This window comes from Physeter macrocephalus, unplaced genomic scaffold (assembly GCF_002837175.3).
Source record: "Physeter macrocephalus isolate SW-GA unplaced genomic scaffold, ASM283717v5 random_579, whole genome shotgun sequence".
NCBI classification, from domain to species: Eukaryota; Metazoa; Chordata; class Mammalia; order Artiodactyla; family Physeteridae; genus Physeter; species Physeter macrocephalus.
This window is the reverse complement of record NW_021145982.1, coordinates 19,954-42,444: the sequence shown is the minus strand read 5'-3', so window position 1 is coordinate 42,444 and position 22,491 is coordinate 19,954. Positions and strand designations below refer to the sequence as shown.

Below are 22,491 nucleotides of genomic sequence, written 5' to 3'. Positions count from 1 at the left end.
GGGGTCAAACTGCATGACGTGGTGCACGGGCTCCCCGTAGGCCACCGTCGCCACCTTCCTGCTCACCACCTGCATGCTCTCGTTCAGGTTGATCTGGGGCGGGGGGGCGCCGTCAGGGGACGGTGAGCCACGAGGGTGCCCCGGCCGGGGGAGGCCGAATGCGGGGGACCTGCCCTGGGGGTAGGGGCTGACCCGGGCTTGGAGTCTCCGCCTCTGCCCCTCTCTCGGGCCCTCCCAGGACTGGCAGCGGGTCACTCTACACTTTTGCCTCTGCTGTGCCCCCACCAGGGCCTCCCTCGCTGCCCTTCACGGGCACATCCGACCCTGTGAATAGGTTTGGGCTTCACAGTTTACAAAACATTCTCTGGGAGGCTGCTGGGCCGCATGCCAAGGAGCCGGGACTTGGGTTTGAATCCTGGCCTTGACATTTACAAGCTGCACAAAGTACAAGTTGTCCAAGTCACTTCCCCTCTCTGAGCTAATGGGGCTGATGACGATACCTGCCCTGCGTGACCACGAAGTGTGCTAAAGAAGATGCAGGTGAAGCGCTGCTAGGGCCAGGCCCGGGAGAAGCTGCAGAGCCACCCGTCTCACCCCTCCCCTCTCACGCCCATCTCACAGATGAGGAAACTGAGGCTCAGAGAAGCCAAGGGACTTGGCAAGAGTCCTAAAATGAAGATGCCTCAGGGTCGTGATGCAAGCCTAAGCTTGTCTGACCCCAGAGTCCAAGGCTGGGGCTGGGGGGTGGGGTCCAATGTCCGGGCAGGAGAAGGACCAGGACTAGCTGGGGCCTGGAAGCTTCTCTGGCTGAGGGCCCCTCTGCATGTCCCCCAGAGAACTGACAATGCCGATCAGAGATCCATCAAACTGCTCTCTTCCGGCTGGTCTCACAATCCCAACATGCTGCCCTGTCAAGGTCCTGCCAAGCCCTGAGCTGGGGTCAGGGGTCTAGACGCCTCCCTGGGGCCTCCTACCACCCAGCCCTCCTCGGTGGGCTCCAAAACCTTTAATGGCTCCTCCCGCTTATGGCATCAACTTGTACTGGCATTCAAGGCCCTGACTATCCATCTCAGCTTACTCCACCAGCCTCATCTCCACCCACTAAACCCGACTCAACATCCCAGCCTCTGAGCCTTTTCCTATGCTGTGCTCCCCTCTGGAACACTTCCCTCTCCCCCTTGGACCAAGATTTGTCCTCCCAAGGTCTCCAACAAAAAAGGAAGGCTTCCCAGATGCCCTCCACACACCCAGTTGGAATTACTCTCTCCCCAGGCTCCCAGAGGCTGTCCCTGCCCTTGCGACATCCCTCATCCCAAGTGGCCTCTTGGCAGAGTCTGTCCCGGGCAGCTTGGCCCCATTCCCACCCCGAGGCATCCAGCAGACTTGTTTCCACTCCTTCAACAGTCTATTGATAGGACTTCCTTGGTGGCGCAGTGGTTAAGAATCCGCCTGCCAAAGCTGGGGACACGGGCTCGAGCCCTGGTCCGGGAAGATCCCACGTGCCGTGGAGCAACTAAGCCCGTGCGCCACAACTACTGAGCCTGCGCTCTAGAGCCCGTGCTCCGCAACGGGAGAAGCCACCGCAATGAGAAGCCCGCGCACCGCAACGAAGAGTAGCCCCCGCTCGCCACAACTAGAGAAAGCCTGCGCGCAGCAACGAAGACCCAACGCAGCCAAAAAAAAAAAAAAACAGTCTATTGAGCACCTAGTGTGCTCTGGGGCCTGGGCTGGGTGCTACGATCTAAGCCCCAAGCCGGGCAAGAGAGGGCAGGAGATGACCCAGCACAGCGCAGGGTGGAGGGTGAAGAGGTCCAGGTTGAGGGGTGGGGTGGCTCTGTGCTGACTGGACCTGAATTCAACCCAGGTTCTCGCTGTGTGACTTTGGGGCAGTCGTTTCCCCTCTCAGAGCCTCAGCGTCCTCATCTGTGGAATGGGGATCGTGGCTCTGCCTCCCTTGAAGGGATGTGAGAATTAAACAAGATGATGCCCGTGACATGCCTGTTGAGGCTGGGTAGACAGTGGTGCCTAATAACTGCAGCTTCGTGGGTGGGGGAGACTCCTGGACAGATGGGGAAACTGAGGCTCAGAGTGAGAAGTAACCACACCAGGTCACACAGCTGGGAGGGGAGGAGCGAGGATCCCCATCCGAGTACCTGACCCCAAAACACAAGCCCCACTGTCTGCGGACCCTCAACGGAAGCTCTGAAGGTTGAGGAGGACCCCCGCCCCCTCCCTGCTTCCACACCTGACATCTGCCCCAGAGATGTCAGCGGGCCCGCTAGGGTCCGGGGCCAGGCGGGCTGTCTCCGACCCCCGCTGCTCACCCCCAGCCTGCGGCATCTGGCCCAGGGAACTGAGCGAACTGGATTATCGGATCTGAATCAATTAGGCCTGGCCTGGTGCCGGTTGGAGACATGCCAGGTGGCTGACGTTCCGACAGGCAGGCAGGGTGTAGTAGGTGCCTGGGGTGGGGGCAGGTGCACGCCCTCACCTGGAGGCCGCTAAGTGGGGAAACCAGATTCCTCTCACCCCTTCCCGGCCCCAGGCAACTCAGGGCCGGGCATCGTTACCTCCAGAAACCAGTCACTTTGGTTTCAGGCTGGGGCATCTGCAGAGGGCGCCCAACCGAGTGGAGGAGGAAACGGGAGGGAGAGTCCCCACTTGCCAGGCTGCGGCCTCGCGCGGCCCCTTCAAAGCCCTACAACAGTTCTGCCCCAGAGATGTCAGCGGGCCCGCTAGGGTCCGGGGCCAGGCGGGCTGTCTCCGACCCCCCGCTGCTCACCCCCAGCCTGCGGCATCTGGCCCAGGGAACTGAGCGAACTGGATTATCGGATCTGAATCAATTAGGCCTGGCCTGGTGCCGGTTGGAGACATGCCAGGTGGCTGACGTTCCGACAGGCAGGCAGGGTGTAGTAGGTGCCTGGCGGGGGGGCAGGTGCACGCCCTCACCTGGAGGCCGCTAAGTGGGGAAACCAGATTCCTCTCACCCCTTCCCGGCCCCAGGCAACTCAGGGCCGGGCATCGGTACCTCCAGAAACCAGTCACTTTGGTTTCAGGCTGGGGCATCTGCAGAGGGCGCCCAACCGAGTGGAGGAGGAAATGGGAGGGAGAGTCCCCCACTTGCCAGGCTGCGGCCTCGCACGGCCCCTTCAAAGCCCTACAACAGTCTCTAGAGGCCAAAAGTGCAGCCCTTAACCGATGGGGAAACTGAAGCCGGGAGAGAGAAAGTTCATTGCCCAAGGTCAAACAGTCTGCAAGTGGCAGAGTCCCGAGACTTGAACTCAGATACACCCGGTTTCAAAACCCCAGTCCTGGAGCCCTGAGAGAAGGGCCCCCTCTCAGCCCCGGTTCCCTTCTCTGTACGACAGGCACTTACTGCTGTGAGCAAGAGTTGAAGAAGACGACGTGGAAGACGCCGCCTTATAACCCGTGGGCCCCTCCCCCCAACGCCTGCCCCCTCCCCCCCGGGGACCCCCGCAGGCCCAACCCTACCTTGAACAGCCGGCCACTGACTGTGCCCAGGAAGACCACCGTGTAGTTGCCCACGCTGGCCACGGCCACGGAGGAGAGGCCCTGGGCTCGGAACATGGGCGAGGCCTTCAGGGGCTGCAGGATGGACAGGGGGTGCTGCAGGTGGGCGGCCCCGCAGTCCAGCTGTTCCGGCTGCAGCTGGAAGAGAGATGCATGTCAGACCTCGGCTCCGGAATCTTCTCCGGCTCCCTCCACACAGCCGGCTGTGGTCTCCGGCCTCAGCATCAGTGCTTTTAAAGTCCTGCTCCTGTTCTGTATGCCCAGCGCTGGGCTCAGGCCCCAACATAACCAGGACCCCGTCTCTGAGCCCAGGTCGACCCCTGCCCTCGGCTTCAGTCACGGAGCTGCCCCAAGGAGATGGGTACGTTCCGGGTATGCAGGAGCTGGACAGGAGGAGTCATGTGAGGAAGGCAAGAAGGCCCAGGGAGGCCAGCCTCTGCCCCAACTTACCTGCCAACACCCAAGAGGTGTCCCTCCTGTCCCGGCGAGGTCTCCACAGCAATCATGGGGTTTCTTCCCCCCAGGCCCCTGCTCTGACCCCAGCAAGCCCCTCCCAAATTCCCAGCAGCTCACCAGACCCAGGTTGAGGGCTCCCCAGACTGAGGTCCCCCTCTCCTTTCCCAACACACATCCCTTCATCTGCCCACATTACAGATGGGCAAACCGAGGCAAGGTGTGTCCAAATGCACAATCCTGCCACAGCCACATCAGCTCCACCTCACAGGAGCGGGAAAACCGCGCTGGCACGCCCAGTCCCTGCCATTCCCTGGACTTGCGCCCACCTTTTCCACCTTTCTCTGAGTTTTGCTGGTTCTTTCAAAGGTTTCTCCTGCAAGCTGCACAGAAGTACAACACGGGCCTCTAGGAAGTGCCTTTCAGAAGACAACTGTGCAAATCCACAAGGATGGAGATACAAGGGTGTTTTAGAAGAGTGGGGGTTGGGGGACACAACCTCAGTGTCCATGAGGATTGAGAACATCATCCAGGAGAGCCACCCCAGCCCTGAGAGACACCACAAATCTGCACTGATTATGAAGAAAGATATCTGGCTGAGAAAAGTCCCAGGATGTCGTGGGGCCTTTTTGGTAAAACTGGCACATAAACATTAAAGTAACAGTCACAACAGCAAACATAATACAGGCCATGCTTACTGGGAATTGACCCTGTACCGGGCCTGTGCATCAACTCCCTGAATCCTGGCAGCCCTCTGAGGTCCCATGTCACAGATGGGGAAACTGAGGCTCAGAGGGGCTGTGGCCTGCTCCAGGTCACCAGCTGCAATATCATGCCACCAGGACTGAAGCGGCCAGCAGAACTGGCTTTAGGGCACGGCTTTAGAGAGAGGTTTTTTTCCCCTTATCTGTGCTTTTTGCAAGCCAAAGCCACTGATGATGTGCCCACATGGGTTTTGTACAAAATCTCAGCTAGTTTTCAAAAGCAAACCATAAATACCAGGTCCTTCATTCTTGGGAAAATAAACAGAGCTGAGCCCTGAGCCCAGCGATGGGGTGGGGCTGGGGAGTGCCCTGGGCCACAACTCATGACCGGGTGGCCTTCCACAGGATGGCCAGGAGCGACCTGAGCAAGTCGCTTCACTCCTCTGAGCCTCAGTTTACTCAACTATAAAATGGGTGCATCTCCAGCACCTCCCTCATAGGCACTCGGATAAAACAGTTCATCGTAAAGCACCGGCACGGAGCGTGGCTCACAGTAAATGCTCCAGAAGTGTCAACTGACACTATCGCTGTTTCAGATATGACAGTCACTGAAATTATTATTACAAAGTGGAATTTGGGGGGCAAATCATGCCTACCTCAAAAACTTTCTAACCTGGACCACCTGGGACCACCTTAAGGCAGCCATCCTCTCACCGAGGAGGCTCTTCCAGGCCCCTCTTCTCTGGGCCAACTCTTGCCCCCAGCATTTCCCCCTGAATACAGCTGCCAAGTGAGCCCTTTAAAGGTACAAAGGTCTCCTCTGCTTGAAACCCTCGGATGGTTTACACGATACTGAGAATAAACCTTGAATCCTAAACCCTCCTGTCAGGCCCCTGGGATCTTCTTGCCCTCACTCCTCCACTCCAGCCACAGCGGCCTCACTTCTGTCCCTCAAACAGTCCAAGCTGGGTCCTGCCACAGGGCCTTTGCCTGTGCCAGTCCCTCTGCCTGGAATGCCACTGCCCAAACTGTCTTATCACTGGCTCCTCATCTTTCAGCTTCAGACTACCCTGCCTGACCCATCCTCTGTGTTCATCTCTGTGCCCAAGTTGGGGGCCGGCCCTGGAAGGAGGTTGCCGGCCCATCTCCCCAGCGGCCTCTCCCAGCCCTGGTCCCACCCCCCGCAATCCTGCGGCTGCAGGGAAGAGACGAGGTGGCTCCACCAGTGAGCAGGCAGGAGAGCGGGCACCTGGGCCCAAGACCTGTCATGAGGACGCTTTTCCCAGGAGTTGTCTAACTTTCCTTCACTGAAATCTGTGGATTACTTGCGTCATTTAATAATACGTTGCTCTAAAATTAAAATTGTAAACCCTCGCCCAGGGGACAGGCGCTTCCTCCCTGAGCTCTGGGAGGGGTGGGAAGGCAGGAAGGGGACACCTGGAGGGCCTGGGTGACAACTTTGGGGTTTTCTGCACTGGGCCCTGCGATGGGGGATCCCCAGCCAGCCAGAATGGGGGGTACTGGGAACAGCCGGACCAGGCGCCCAGATCAGGGTGATGTGTGGGCCGGGGGTGCAGAGAGGATGAGGTGGGAATGGCTGAGAATCTAGCTCTCGCCTGCCTGCCCTTGACGCTCACAGCCATTAATTCTGCACTGGAGGAATTCTCTAAAAAGCCTTTCCTCTGACTTTTTTTTTTCTTATCCTAAAAATAAAATTTTAAAAAATTTTTAAAGGAGAAGTAACCCGTTGGCTGCTCTTCGTGATCTGTGCTCTGAGGGGGAAGCTGGCTTCCCAGCTGCCAGGGGAAATCACAAGGCTACAACTGACTCGAAAACGGAAGCCAGACACACGTCCACTGGGCAGGCGGGAAAGGCCTCCGCTGTTGGGGGATGTGGCCCGGGAAAGGGCGAAAGCGGGCTCAGGGGAACTGGCGGCCGTCCTGGGTGTGCCCTCAGCCGAACCCGGTCTCCAGGGGCAGTCAGCTCCAAGGCCCAAAATACTGCTTGCCCTGACCATGTGACACGGCCTGAAATCCCTCCATCAGCACCAGCCCCGCTTCCAGTCTCACTTGGCGTTGGTCTTTCAAAACACAAATTCCTCTGAGAGCAGGGGGAGGGCAGGACTCTCACAGTGGCCTCCTCCAACCCAGAAGGGCCACCTTCCCAAGCACAAGACTGGAGAGCCCCTCTCTGGCTTTTGGCCGCCCTCAGGGTCAAGCCTGGCATTCAAGGCCTCTGTGATCCGGCTCCTGCCGGCTGCTCAGGACTGGAGTCTCACTTCTCTCTCTGCCCCGCCCTCAGCTCCGACCACATCAATCTCTGCAGTTTCTCAAATGTGGCCACACTTTCCTCCTGGGGTGCCTGAACCTTCGTGATGTTGTTCCCTCAGTAGCCAATGCCCTTCTCATACCTCTGAGCCCTCTATTTCCCCTCCTCTTGACCCACGCTGTTCCCTTTGCCAGGCGTGCCCAGGTGGCAAGTTTTCAGCCAGCTTTCAAGACGCAGTTCCAAAAAAACCTCTCCAGCCCTCTGTGACAACACTGTGCTGGTCACCACCTTCATTTCTCATGGTAGCGTATGCATGGGCTTCTCCAGGGTGGAGACTGTGCTCTGGGGTGAGTGTATACTAAAGAAAGGAAACTAATTTTGACTAAAGTGTGACTGACTGTATTCAGCTTCTTCTTTTCCAAGCAGAAATAATGAGAGGGACTTCCCTGGTGGTGCAGTGATTAAGAGAGTAAAATACCAATGTTGGTTTCTTAGTTTTGACAAATATATGTCGCATCTGTCATAACGTGTGACCTTATCAGTGGGGAAAAACTGAGGGAAGGGTATGCGGGATCTGTACTATCTTTGTAACTTTCTTGTAAATCTAGTTATTCCAAACTAAAAAGTTGTTTCTTTAAAAAAAAGAAAAAATGCAAAGTGGCTCGTGTCCCTCCTACAGCTCAGCAGCCTTCAGTAGATCCCCAGCGCCCTCAGCATAAACCCCAAATTTGCTCCTGGGCCCTCAAGGCCCTGGTCGACCTGGCATGCCCCTCTGTGGCTTCCCCCCACCCCTGTCCTGGCCAGCTCCTTCTCCCTCAGCGTGGACAGGAGAGGAGGGGCCAGGACTGGAGAACAGGGAGCCAGCAGGGCAGTAATGGGGGTCTGACAGGCACAGCATCAAAAGCCAGGGCTAGAAACAGGGCACTAAACTCTGCTTCCGGCAGAGCCTGGGTGAGTAAGCCCTCCCCCCACCTTCTCCCGAAGCTCTGAGGTTAAAGGGGGAAGTGTACTCCAGGTCTCCAAGGGCACAGGTCAGGCCCAGACTTGAAACCACACCTGCAATTCCCAAACCCAAACTCCACCCAACCACTTCAGCCTGTGCGGGCTCTCGAAACACGGCGGCTACTGGGCTACGGCTCCACTGAGCTGACCTCTCCGCTGAGGGTAAACCGAGGCATGAAAAGAGCCCTGGGCCTACCGCACACCGGTCCTGGGAGGGGGCAGGACAGACTCGGCTCTGGGGGGCCTCTGGCAATGGCCCTCACACCAAGGAGGAAGCTGCCTGTTGCCAAGAAAGGAAATACCAGCACCTCCCAGTTGGTGATCAAGATGTTCGCTTCCTGAAGGGGTGGAGGTGGGGGACGGTGGGGGAGAGAATGGCCAGCCAGGCCAGAGAGCAAGTCAGCAGGCCTGGATCTGAGTGGGAGGGGAAAAGCAGTGCTTTGGGGAAACTGAGGCACAGAGAGGGGCAGAGGCTTCCTCAGGACACACAGCGCAGTAATTCTCTTCCTGGCCCCAGGCTGCCTGAATCAGGCAGAAAAAACCAACAATGGCAATGGGCAGAACAGCTCGCGTGCACCCTTCCACAGCTTCAGAGGGGCCGGCCTTGGTTTCCTTGACCTGCTCTCTGGAGGAGGTGGATCGCCCAGCCCAAGCACTGAGGTCGTCCGGGCCAGCTGGGCACCACCTGGAAGGGCCGTGCGGACCAGCCAGCCGGGCCGCCCTGAGCACGATGTGTCCACCCACCCACAGCTGGCACTCCCGACCCTGCCGCCAAACGGAACACAGCCTGGAGGGACAGCCCCAGGCTGAGGTCAGAGGCCGGGCTAGACTGAAGACCTGCTGTGTGCAGGCATGGAGCACACACTCTCGTTGGGTTCCCATTTAACAGACAGAGAAACCGAGGCTCCTGAGGTGCCAAGTCTCATAGCTCTTAACTCACTGAGGGCTGCCCCATGCTCACGGAGCCTCAGTATGCTCACCTGTAAAATGGGGGCAATAACTGCACCCAGGACAGAGGCTCAGCTCACAGCAGCCCTCAATACTGAGCACCACAGGTGCTCAGTACACATTCCCAATTATCTCTGCAGGCCACTGGGCAGAGGCTCAGGGCCGCCCGAGGACAGGAGGGCCCCTGGGACCAGCCGCTCCACCACTCCCTGAACTCAAGCATCTGAGGCTGGATCAGCAGCGCTGCCTTCACCCGGGCTGGGGTGGCTCTGCTCGGGGCCTGCCTGGGAACGGCTGCCGCAGCCGCTGACTCAAGCAGCCATTGTTTTGTTAGCTGGACACGGCCCCCCAGACACTCAGCTCCTCCTTCTCAAAGCTGTTTCTCATTCTGGCCCAGCCTGGCCCCGTTTCCAGCCCTCCCCCCACCCCACCCCCCGCCCCCGGGTCCCAGAGGAGCACAGTGTGGGATGGGCAGCCAGGACTCTTCCCTGGCCGGGGCGGCGCGGGTTGGGGGGTCATTCCCTCTCGCCAGCTCCAGCGGGGGAGGGGCGGCAGGCGGAATGCGGCAGCTCCAGCCCTTCCTCACCCTGGAACACTTTCGGTCCCAGCTTCTTCCCCTGAAGGGACGCAGGCTGGGAGAAGCTGAGAGTGCAGCTGGCTCTCCCGGGGACACCAGGCCTTCCTCCTCCTGGGGCTGAGGGGCCCTGGATACTGAATTCACACCCTCCTCCCGATCCCCTGGGGGTGCTGGCCTCGGTCCCAGAGTCATCTGACAACGGCTTGTGACCGCAGCCGAGGGGCTCCCAGCAAACATCTCTGGGCCAGGTCCCATGTGCTGGAGACATGGAGGTGACATGGGGCCCTCTCTCTAGCCGTCAATGTCCCAGTTCAGAGACCACCCCCACGTGGGGAAGGGACAGCTTTATAATAGTAACAACACAGCGGAATCAGTAACACAACAATAATAAGCAGCAATGGTTTACTTTGTGCAGAGATCTCTGCCTGTATAACCTCACTGAACCCTCACCAGATCCTCATAAGTTGCTGCTACTTTATGGCAAAGGAAACTAAGCCACAGAGAGGTAAAGTGACTTGCCCAGGGTCACACAGCCAGAATAGCCAGAGGTGAGCCTCAAACCTAGGCCGGCTGGCTCCAGTACCCTCTTCCTAACCCACAGTCTCTCCGCCCCCTGCTCTGTCGGGTGCAGCCAACAGCTGCTGGGAGTTTGGCCACGTGGAGCTGGAAAGGCCCTGGGTTGCAAGCTGGGGATACTGGGGCCCATCAAGGAGCTAGCCACTTCCAGAGGGTTCAATCACCTCCAACAGAGACGGTGGACGAGCTCTGAGAGGGGGATGGGGGGGCGGAGGTGACCGCAGATCGCTGTTTAGCTCCTTTCCTGGGCCTGGCCTCCACTTCAAGCCCTCTGCCCACGGCCCCCCCCTCCTATTTACCGACCAGAGCAGAAAGCGCTCCGTGATGAACGCCCCACTGGGGCCTCGCTAGGCCTCGTAATGGAGCTGTGAGCTTCCTCGCTCCTCCAGCGCGTGATTTACCGTGTTTCAGGGTAAAGGATGGCGGACTGGGTGGGGCGAGCCTCACTGGCCCGGCTGATCCCGGCGGCATCGGCATCAAGGATCAGCGGCGGCAGCGGGAGAGTGGGCGGTGCAGCGGGGCCCTTCCAGGCAGCCTGCTGGGTTCGGCCCTGGCTCAACACAGGCTTTGGAAAGAAGGAAAACAGGCGAGCTCTGGGGGGAGCCAGGATCCAAATCCACGTGGCTGGCGCCAGGAGACTTTCCGGGCCGGTCCCCACTCGGGGACCAGCTGGTTTCCATGGCAATCCCCACACTGCTGGCAGAGCTGGAGGGCCCCTTGGGAGTCACCTGGTCCAGCCCCAGTGGGGGCTCCAGGAGAGAGCGTCCTGCCCCCGCCAGCACCTGGCAGGACGGATGTGGGCCAGCAGCCACGGGGTCTCCTCTAGAACCAGATCAACTGTGTCTCCCTCTGGCCCCAGGCCTTACTGGTGCCCTGCAGCCCACAGGACAGCGTCCAAATCCTCGGCCTGCACCCCAGACCTCACATGCTCTCAGCTGCATCTCTGCCTGCTACCCAAACCATGTTCTATACCACATCCCTGGGCCTCCGCCTCTGCCTGGAAGGCCTCCCCAAGCCCCATCTGTCAAAGTCCTGCTCCAACACCCCCTTCCTCCAGGAAGCCTTCCCGGAGTCCCTCAGACTCAGCTCTGCTTTGGCGTACCTTCTGTCCTGAACTCCTCCCCGACTGTCTGGGGGCTCCCGGAGGATAGGGGCAGGGTCCGATTCATGCCTTTTAACGGGCTGCCATGTAACAGAGCTGAGCCCCTCCCTGCCACGCTCCAGGGAACCCTCCACCAGGAGCACAGACAGGCAGGAGGTGGTGCCCAGGAGGTCTGGGCTCTGGTGGGCGAAGGTGGAGACAGCTGCAGTTGTGGGAAACAGGAGCCCTGCACCCGGGGAACCTGGCCCCAGCCTGGGGCCATGCTGGGCACAGGGCTCGGCGGCTCTGCTGGCCTCACTGGGAAGTTCTCTTTACTCCCCACTGCAGCCCCAGCAGGGGAAGAACATCCCTGGGTCTCAATTTCTTCAACTTTAAAAGGAACCCATTCACCCCATCACTGTGACCTTGAGGGCCTCTTTGGCTCACACCCCTTAGGTCAGCGTTTGCAGAGGAACCAGGGAGTAAAGGTGATGAGCACAGGCTCTGACATCAGACACCTGTTCCACCTTTTACCCGCCCTGGGACCTCGGGCAAGTCACTTATCTTCTGTGGGCCTCTGTTTCCCCTTCCCGTAGACTTAGCATAACACTCACCCCATTCCGTTGCTGGCAGGATTAAAAGATACGCACTATACGTCAAGTGCTTTCGCAAAGTGCCTGAGACAGGATAAGTTCCCAGGACACAACAATAATAGTAATAATAATGATGCCAATGGGAGCAGTTCTGGTGACAGAGTGAGGGCTTTCTTGCCACCCCACAGCCCAACTCAGACTGGGAAACTGAGGCCCAGAAAGGGGAAGGGATCCCTCAGGCCCAGGGGCTCAGGCCCTCATGCTCCTCTTCCATACACACTGTGTCTGTTCTCCACCCTCCAGCAACCAGAACCCGGAAGCCGGCCTGTTTCCTTAATCTCCATGAAAACCGGCAGCCGAGGCAGCAGGCAAATGAGACTCCTGTAGAGGGTGTTTCTGCAGGGGCTCAGCCAACTCACACAGGCCTCCGCTGAACTCCAGGGGTCCGTCCCTGTTCTTGTCTCTGCTGAGCTCACTTTACAGATGGGGAAGTGGAGGCCCAGAGAAGGTAAGTGACTTGCTGGAGGCCACAGGGAGGAGGTGCAGAGCCAGGATTTGAATCCAGGGAGTTGGTGCCAGGGTCCAGCACTGACCCGTCCACCACTCTGGGCGTGTGTGGGCGTGGCAGGCTTGACTGTGGGCATGGCCAGGGCCGGGACAGATCCTCCACCCTCCTAGCCAACGCTGGACGGTGAGGGGCTGCCCTGGAGGGGAGGCGGCGGCCCGCCCAGCCCCAGTACACAGCATGGTCCGGGGCTGGGGTCAAGGTTGAAAGGGATTTGTCAAGTCATTCAAACGGACCACATCTCTCATTCACGCACCCAAAGGGCCACGGGGTCACAATCACATTTTCGGAGACGAGTGTCACTAAGTGACTCCCTGCCTCCCTGACTTCCTCAGGAGGCCCCCTCAGCCCCAGCCCCCACTTGCGGCAGGGCCTCTGCAGATACCCTAGCCAGCCTCAGCCGGCTCAGGAACTGAATCACTGCAGCGGCAGCTCCCGGCTTCCATCCGGCTTCCATCCGGGGCCTGCTGGGAGGTGCTGCCCCAGAGGGGGTTTTGTACAAAGGGCTCCACCCAAATCTCCGCGGGATGGGCGGGTAACTGCAAAACCCCCAGCTGAGAGCCCACAGCTAACACCAGGGGTCACCCACCCACGGCAGACTCCAGAGCCAGACAGCCAGTCTGCAGGTCCCTACGCCTCTAGCCAGCTGTGTGGGACCCTGGGCCTCAGCTTCCCCATCTGTAAAACTGGGGATAACAGCACTTCCTGCCTCACGGGGTGGGGGTGGGGTGCTGTGCGAGCAAACACACTGGTGCCTGTGAAGGGCCCCGCGCAGCGTCCCTGCTCAGAACTGGGAGGGTGGCCGTGGTCGTTTTCAGCCCCAGAGAGCTGAGAGGGCACCCAGCATCTGCACCCTCCTCAGGCCTACCAGATGCGCAGCGTCTCACCATTAACAGAAGCGGCGCCCGGCGGCTCTCTCCGCGGCCTGTGCCTCCCGCAGCTGAGCTCGGGCTGGGAGGCACCCGACACACCTCTGTCTCACCCACCCCTGCTCACCTTCAGGGCCTGCTTTGGTCCCATCTCCTCCCTCCTCTAAGCGCTCCCTGCCCCACCGGCTGTTCCACACTGAGCACACTTTTCTCAGATGTATTTCTCTTCTCCTGGTACTCATACCTCCACCTGCCATTTCCTGGGCACTTCATGTGAGATTTCAATTCAGAAGGAGACACTGTCCCATTTTACAGTGAGAAACCATGAGGCCCAGAGAAGGTAAGTGACTCACCCTGGGTCACACAGCTGACGGGCAGGAGAACAGGACTCACCATCAGCTCTACCCTCACGTACCTGGCAGTTGAGACTGATGACACTCCCAGGGCAGGGAGGTATGCTAACCGTCTCCTGGCCCAAGATGTATCTGTCTCTCTAGGCTAGAAGGTCATGCCAGCCAACCCCGCCAGAGTCCCCTCCCCTAAGTGCCCCCAAGTGTCTCTGCTTTTACCCTCGGCTGCGGGGGGGGAGCTCACTCCCAGCCCCCAGGCCAACTCCAAATGGAAAGCGCATCTTGGAAGCTTATCTCCCTCCACCTCCACCCAGCATTTCAGCCCCTAAATTGGTTCAGAAAATGCCTTCTTGAAGACGGGCACCCACCCACTGCATGCCAGTTTAAAACCGCCTGAGGGCTTTTTTTTTCCACCTTTACTATAAAAAGACACCTTGAAAATGCAACATTGACATTTCCCTGTCGGTTTTCTTTTTTATTTTAAAATACAAATATTATGGCCATTCATAGGTTAAAGGGAAAGATTCAGGGAAGGGAGCCGGACTCAGTCTGCCCTCGCCTTGCTGGGTGGCCCTGTGCCTCAGTTTCCCCACCGAGAGCACAGGCAACTTCCCAACTCACTTTCACCACATACGTGAATTGAGAAAAGGGATCCAAGCTACATGCGACGGAGGCTAATTTTCTCACTTTCTCTCTCAGAATAGTCCAAAGGCCCCAAATATGCCCAAAGCAATCAGGAACAAAGTTGGGGCCCAAGGCTGGGAGGACAAGGTTCCCTGCCTCTTCACTGCCTTAAAGGTGCTGAGCAGGGGGCAAAGCCTCCCAGGCGAGGAGATGGAATGTCCGAGACCACCCCAACCGTGGCTCTGGAGCTTCAGGCCTGAGGCCCCAAGGGCAACAGCACAAGGCTGGGCGTCCAGCCCGGCTGAGCCACCCTGCTTGGGGGGCAGACATCCCTGGAGAAAAGATGGAAGGACAGGGTCCTGTCCCCCATCGTCCAGCCCCACTGAGACCACCCGGTGCTGCAACCGTCAGGCCACACGGGGCTGGGAGAAAGAGGGACTCCAGGCCCCTGGTACTCACCCCCACCCCCCACTAAACCCACCGCCTCCCCCAGAGGCACCCCTGTCGCATCCCCGACTTCCATCCCAATGCCGGGCTGGACTAGGCAACTCCCTTCTCCTCCATCTTGTCCGTCCCCACCTCTGGGGCTACATCCGGGCATCTGAATCCGTCCTGAACCCCCACTTCTTCTCTCTGTGCCCTCAGACCAGGCCTGTCACATCCCCCTAGAACAACACCTGGCCGGCCACCCCCACCTCTGTGTCCAGTGCCCGCCACACAGTAGGTGCTCAAGAAATATTTGCAAATGAAGGAGTGAATCACTTGCCTGGAAGATGGCACCCGTCTCCTTCCCACTCTCCCTGCTTCTCCTCTCTCCTCCTCACCAACCACCTAACGGCTTTCTAAACTAGCTCCGTTCAAAACCATCACAGTAACTGCAAACACGTGTGCCGGGCACGCTGCTAAGTGCTTCACCTGTAGCATCTCATTTAATCCCCACAGAGGTCCTGCGAGGTTGGTATTTTTATTATCATTCCTGTTCTACAGAGGCGCAAACTGAGGTGCTCGTTCAGATCAGATGCTCTGGCTAAAACCCTTCATGGTTCCCCATGTCCCCAGGACACAGTCACGCCTATCCGCACCCGCATGGCAGGCCTGCCCGCCTTTCCCAGCCCTGCTCATACTTCCTGTTTCCCCTCCCCGGCCACAATGACCACGTCTCACTGCTCCAGTCCGTCTTGCTGTTTCCTACCTCCAGGCCTCCGGAAGGCTGTTCCCTCTGCCTGGACCCCTTCCTCTTCTCCTGCCAGCTTCATGTGACTCACTCCTGCTCACCCACGCACCTGCGCTTTGACGCCACTCCCCCCAGAGGCCTTGCTGCCCCTCTCCGGGCTCTGGCTGCCCGGATGGGATCACAGCACCCATCCCTGTGGGCTGGAAGGGCCTGGCCACACATCTGCCGGCACGGTCCACGAGAGCACACAGTAAGGGAATCACCATCGCTGCCCAGCACACAGCAACGCAGTAGGGACTTAGGAAATGTTTACTGAGGCTGCCATCGGGCGCTAGAGGTGGGGTCTTCGCTGTTGCAGAACAAGCCAAAATAGGTCACTGGTTGCTGTCCAGGACCAAGCCCAGACCTGTACTAATAATGCTCCCCCCGGGGTAATGATAACAAGAACAGCAGACATCTACTAGGTGCTTGCTACGCGCCGGGTGCAAAGTGCTTTACGTTAATTAATTCATTTGCTCCTCAGCAATCCTTAGAGATTTACTGTCCCCACTTCACAGATGAGGAAATGGAGGCTCAGAAAGGTTAAGTCACTTGTCAAGGTCACACAGCTGGAAAGTGACAGAGTAGAATTTAACCCCGGGTGCGAGGTCCAAGTTCTTAGACTGTAACTGGGGAGCTGGCAACAGCCAGGAGCAAGAATAACCATCACTCTCCCACCCCCACCTGAGGCTACAGGCCCAGACCCTGGGGCCTGTGCCCGCAGCTGGGCATGGGGAAGGGGAGAGGGGTCTGGAGGACACAGGGAGAGCGGCCAAGGAGGGCCAGGAATCCACCCCACCTTGGGCTGGGGAGGAGCCCTCGAGCACTCTGTCCCTGGGGCTGTGTCCCTGGAGAGGCCCTGTCCCCGAAGCTCCCTTCAGCAGTGAGTCACTGCACCAGGCCAGGCTGGGGACGGGGTGGGGGTGGGGGGGCCGTGGGAACCAGGACGGTTCCTGCCAGAGGGGGAGGGGGAGAGGGAGACCGTGGCGGCCTGAGGAATCCCACAGACTGCCTCACGCTGAGGGCCTAGATGGACACACAGGCCTGGAAAGGCCCGAAGAAGGCCCTTCCGACGGGGTCTTCCCTCCGGAGAGCAGCGACCGACACCCCATCCACCTCCTCAGGCTCTGAGACCCCCAGACACAAAGCTTGTGCCCTCAAACACAGCCCACTGGGGCATGTGGCTCTGGGGAGGGGAAGGGTGCGCGTCCCAACCGCAGCGCTGGGTGGCCACCCCGACCAAGCTGGCCCCTGCTGGTAGCAGACCGGCTCCGGGCCAGTGTGCCCTGCTCACCCACCGTGAGCTTCACTTTCAGGGCAGCCTCCCAGGCGGCTGGCAGGCGGTGAGAGGGCCCAGCTGCAGCGGAAGGGGAATCTGCGTTTGCTCAAAGCCCCAGTGTGGGGCACACCCACAGGGGAATAATTCATCTCAGGAGCTTCTTGCCAGGGCCTGGAGATCACAGAGGAGGGATGGGCGGAGCCACAGGGAGCCTGGCCCACGGAGAGCTCCGGAATCATCAGCAGAAGGCTAAATTCTGCATTTTGAGAAGCTGAGGCTTCCTAAGGGAGTGGCCAAGTCTCCCCTGACTCAGCTCGGGAGGGAGAGTGCAGAAAAGGCACAGGGGTCCACGTTCCAGGGCGCTCTAAAGAAGTGACCCCTTGCTGATGCGCTTCCTTGAGTGGAACCACACACAGATCCCTCCTGCAGCCCTGTGTCACGTCCACCCAAGATCAACACACACATCGATCCCCCCAACCTGGCCCCCTCGCTCCTGCCCTGCCCAGCCCCAGACACCGGGGCCCCATTCCCCCACCCCAGCTGCTGTGGCCCTGTACCTGGCCCTCCTCGTTCCCTCCAGATCCCCACAGCCCACTCAAGCGCTATATGCAGTCCTGCTCACCTCCCTCCACTCTCCTGGAGCCGGCACCTCCCACCGCAGTCGCCGGGACTCCTCCAACACACACACTCTGAGTTCCACATCTGTAAGGCGGCAAAGGCTCTGCAGCACTATGAGCACAGATGCTGAGGCCAGACAGCCTGCATTCACATCCTGCCTCTGCTGTGTGACCTTGAGCAAGTTACTGAATCTCTCTGTGCCTCAGTTTCTCATCTGTAAAATGGGGATGAGAACAGAGCCCAGCTGAGAGGACTGCTGTTAAAACCTACAGTTATGCCATGTGACGCGCTTAGTAGGCATTGCACAAGCGTTACTGCCTTCCTCATAGCCCCCAGGCCTGGTGCATGCTGCATGCTCAGTAAATGTGTGTTGGACGAGTGAATAAAAAGTTGGCCTCGGGAACACACCCATCTGCCAACCAGCGGCCTCCCCAGAGTGCCTACTGGTTCCCAAACACCTGCGTCCCCTGCCGCACACATCCCACTGCGCACCCAGGCCTGCCCTGTTGCACCAGTGTCCCTGCCACACGCAGCTGCCTGCCCTCACGCCTGTGTGACCCAGCTCAGTGACACACAAGGCTGGTGCATACACCCTGCTTCCCCTCAGCCCCCATGCGCAGGGCCCAGATGCACGCCTGCGTGACTCCCTGCACACCTGCCACGCTCGTGCACCCACCTGCCAACTCCGAAAGGCAGCCCTCACGGGCTCATGCAGTCGGCCCAGAACACACCTTCGGTCAGACGCTGCACTCACTTGCTGTGCACACAGCCCACCGCCGCGACCCTCACTTGCACAGCCGGGATGTATATGCACCTTCGGCTCTCTTCAGCGCACACCCGGGTACCCATCCACAGCCCGACCGCCCCGCACACCTACGCAGGTGCACCTGTAACCCAGCAGTCATTTGAGTGCGCAACGCGCACATCTAGGCCATATTCACGGCAGTGCCCCCCACCTCTGCTGACACCTGTATCCTCGCGACTACACCTGGGTCCCCGCAAATGCACCTGTGGCTCAGAGTATACACTTGAGTCTCCATACACGCACATCTAGGTAACGGCACACTCACACGTGTAACCCGCTCGGCGCACAACCTGCCCAGTTACCCGCACTCTCTCTCTCTCTCCAGCCCCCTGGGCTGGTCCCCAGCGCTCCCGCCGCCTGGGCATACCTGGATGTTGCGTTTGCGCTCGCAGGCCGGCCCGGTGCCCTGCACCACGCTGTCGAGCACGGCCACCACGTCGGGTGCGGGCTCCACGAAGCAGGCGGTGCGCGCGGCGCGGATCGCGGCTTGCACGTCGGCGAAGCGGAAAGCACAGAGCGCGGCCGGAGTCGTGCGGGCCGCCGGGGCCCCCTGTGGCCGCTCGAAGACCGCAAAGAGCAGCTCGCGCGCGGGGAAGACGGATACCAGGCGGCTGTAGAGGTCGCCGCGGCCCGCGCCGCCCGCGCACTGCAAGCCCAGCTGGATGTAGGACTCGGTGAGCTTCTTGGCGTCGCCGCCGGCGCCGCGGGGCAGGCAGATGCGCGCCAGCAGGCTCCGCGCCTGGCTCTCCTTGTCGCCCGCGCGTGCCTCGCTGTTGAGCGCCAGGTACGCATAGGTCTGGGCGCCCGGCTGCGGGTCGGGAGGGTGCAGGAAGGCGCGAACGAAGCCCAGCTTGTGCTGCTCCTTGGCGCCCTGCTTGATCTTGAGAATGTTGTCGTCGGAGGGGTTGAGGTCGAAGGTGAAGAGCTTGGCCAGGTCGCCGCGCGCATCCAGGGAGCGGATGGCGATCTCGGGCGTGTTCTCGAAGCGGTGGTCCTCCAGGCTGCGGTTGCGCGGGAAGAAGGCGCTGCCGTAGCCCGTGTACGTGGCGCCCACGAGCAGGCGGCTGCCCCCGGTGCCGGCGGCCGGCGGCAGGACCAGTCCCACGGTGGACGCGTTCGGGTGGTTGGCCGCCACGTTCAGCATGCTGGGGAACACCGTGACGGGCTCGGCGGGCGGCGCGGCGGGCGGGAAGCGCACGGCCACCGCCGAGATGTTGCCCCGCCGCCGCAGCTGGCAGAAGCCCTGGTAGATGGAACCGCACACGACCACCAGGCCCTGGCCGGGGTCCAGCTGCAGGATCTTGTTGTAGTTGTCGGTGAGGCGCCGCGGGTGCTCGCACGAGGCCTGCGGCAGCTGCGGGGCGTGACACAGCGGGCTGTCGGCCACCGGGCCCACGGCCGCCTCGGCCTCCAGGCTCAGGTTAGCGCCCGACAGCTGGTAGAGGCGGTTGACGGCCGCCAGGTACACCGTCCCCGCCGCGCCGTCCAGGGCAAAGTTGTTGGTGGGCGTGGGCGAGGGGAACCGGCGCTGGATCTCCAGGGCGCCTATCCGCGCCGCCCCCAGGAGCAGCAGCAGCAGCAGCAGCAGGGGCGGGCGCGGCGGGGCCCAGAATGGCGGGCGCGGCGGCAGGGGGCTGGCCGCGGCGGCCCGGGCGCTAAGGGGTGCGCCGCCCGCGCCGCGACGAGCCATCCGGGCGTGCGCGGGCTGCGCGGCACGGCGAGTGCATGGGGCGCGGCGCGGCCGGGAGCCGGGAGCCCGGAGGCGGCAGGAGGCGGGGGGCGGGCCCGGGCCGCGAGGCGCATCCTGCCCGCGCCAGCCGCCCCCGGCCCCGGCGCCCCGGCCGGGCTCAGCCGCTCCGCTCAACCCAGGGGCGGGGCGGGGGCGGCTCCGCCCCCGGCCCCGGCGCCCCGGCCGGGCCCAGCCGCCCCGCTCAACCCAGGGGCGGGGCGGGGGCGGCTCCGCCGCGGACACGCCCTCGCGCCCCGCCCCCCGCCGCGCCCTGCCCGGCCGCGCCCCGCCTCCGGGGCCCTCGCCCGCCCCGGGCCCACCTCCCCACGCGCCCGGGCCCCCGCCCCCGCTGCCCGCCGGCCCCGCCCTCCGGCCGCCGGGCCCTTGCTCAGCTGTTGTTGGGTCCGGCCGCCCCGCGCCCTCCAGGACCCTCCCGTGCGGCACCCGCGGCCCGAGGCTCCTTTCCTGGAGCTGCCTCCGCCTCCGTCGCTGGTTGCTTTAGTTCCTTCTCCCTCTTGGCCGCTTGGCCTGTCTCTCGAGCTTGTTTTATTTTTTCCTTTTCTGTCTCTCCCTCCTTCTCGGTAAGTGTCTCTCAGTGTCTCCCTGTCTCTGTCTGTGTGTCCCGCCCCCCACCCCAACTCCGTGCGTGCTGTCTCTCCTTTTCTCAGTGTGATTCGCTTTCGCCTGGCCGCGCCCCGCCTCCGCGGCCCTCGCCCGCCCCGGGCCCACCTCCTCACGCGCCCGGGCCCCCGCCCCCGCTGCCCGCCGGCCCCGCCCTCCGGCCGCCGGGCCCTTGCTCAGCTGTTGTTGGGTCCGGCCGCCCCGCGCCCTCCAGGACCCTCCCGTGCGGCACCCGCGGCCCGAGGCTCCTTTCCTGGAGCTGCCTCCGCCTCCGTCGCTGGTTGCTTTAGTTCCTTCTCCCTCTTGGCCGCTTGGCCTGTCTCTCGAGCTTGTTTTATTTTTTCCTTTTCTGTCTCTCCCTCCTTCTCGGTAAGTGTCTCTCAGTGTCTCCCTGTCTCTGTCTGTGTGTCCCGCCCCCCACCCCAACTCCGTGCGTGCTGTCTCTCCTTTTCTCAGTGTGATTCGCTTTCGCTCTCCCGTCTGTTACCCCGCCCCTCCCCTGTATTCTCTCTCCCCCTTCTCTCCTGTGTTTCTGCCCTTGGCTCTCTCTCCCTCTCTCCCGGTTCCCTCCGCGCCCGCCCCCTCGGACCCTCTGTCTCTCTCGATCCCTCTATATCCCCTCGATCCTCCACCTGTGTCCACCTTCCTCTCCCCCTGCCCTCCCTGTCTGTCTCCACCTGACACTCCACTCCCTGTCGCAGGACACTGTCCAGACCTTAGATCCCAAACCATGGACACCCCCAGGGTCAGCTGGGCAGGGGGCACTGCCCCCTCAAATTCCAAGGTCCCCAGCCCGGAAAGGGGTCTGACAAGGGGCAGGGACCAGAGATCAAGGGTGAGACGTATAAATCAGGGGAAAGTGAAGAGGAGCTTTCAGGTCTGTGCCAAGCCCCGGGGTACCCAGAGTGGAGCCTTGGTCCTGGGGGGTGGTGGCCCCAGGAGGCCCAGTTACCTCCTGTGGAGACCCAGCTGCCCTTCCACCCATTTTATTCGGGACTCTGGAAGGACCTAAAATCCCCCCAGATTTATTGAAGACCAGCCACGGGGGAGCTGGCCCTGGGCCTGCTTCTCCTTTCACCTGGGAGGAGCAGTTAGGCACTGGGGGCCGGGGCAGGCAGTGATGCGTACACGGTCACAGAGCTTACGTGAGGGCGCTCAAGCAGGGCTCGCTGCCTGTCAGGCACTATGCCAGGCCCTTCATGTGTTTTGACTCACTTCGCCCTCACAGCCACCTTCTGAGGCTGGTACGATTACTGTCCCACCTTACAGATGCGTAGCCTGAGGCCCGAGAGGTGAATGGACTGGCCCAAGATGCACAGCTCATGAGGAGGAAGACTACAATGTTTGGAAGCCCCAGTCGGCTGGCTCTGAATCCCACCCCAACTCTCCCCCAGCCCAGGCCTCTCAGAATGGGGGGCTCCCACATGGTGCCGCGGTCCTGGCTCTGAAGGTGGTGTGGCCTCCCTCACCTGTTCCCCCCTGGTCAGGAAGGAAGAACAGGGGTTTCTCTGTGCCCCATGGGGGAGGGAGGAAAGGCCAAGCCGACAGCAGTCCCCCACGCCCCCAACACTGCGCCTTCCTGCCATCAGCATGTGCTCATCACGCCTGCCTTTTTCCACCCCCTCTGTCAGTCTGACCACTGCTTTGACAGCCACCAGTATTCAACACAGGAAATCAAAGCTTCTGTTTTGGGGGCCCCATCCCCCACTCCTGGGGCTCAAGGCCACTCAGGGGGCAGCTTGATAGGACCGATGTCCCCACCCCATCTCAGGGTGGGGAGGACTTATCTTGTGCCACCTGTGGAAGCAGCCTGGGAGCCCTGCCGGGGTGCACCTCACCCCACCCCTCCCCGATCATCCGTCTCTGTCTCCCTCCCCATCTTATCTTTCTCAGCCTTTGCCACCCCATCTCTGGTTTTGTCTGTCTTCTTGCTCCTCCCTGTTTCTCTCTCTCTCTCTCTCTCTCTCTCTCTCTCTCTCTCTCTCTCCCCCCCCCCCCTCCCCCCCCCCCCCCCCCCCCCACCCCCCCCCCCCCCGCTCCCCCCCCCCCCCTCTCCCCTCCCCCCCCCCCCCCTCTCTCCCTCCC

At 61.0% G+C, this 22,491-nt stretch overlaps 1 protein-coding gene across 1 annotated transcript in view; it reads right to left on the bottom strand.

Moving 5' to 3' along the window:
* The window catches only part of LOC114485193 (plexin-D1-like), a 23,215-nt gene extending 3,469 nt beyond the window's left edge, over positions 1–19,746 (bottom strand). Inside the window, exons 1-3 of the mRNA XM_028486126.2 lie at positions 18,424–19,746; positions 3,493–3,669; positions 2–93 (exon numbers count right to left, since the gene is read on the bottom strand). Of these exons, the coding sequence (XP_028341927.1) occupies positions 2–93; positions 3,493–3,669; positions 18,424–19,746 (1,592 nt within the window). The remainder of the gene's footprint in view (position 1; positions 94–3,492; positions 3,670–18,423) is intronic.
* Between the last annotated feature and the right edge of the window lie 2,745 nt (positions 19,747–22,491).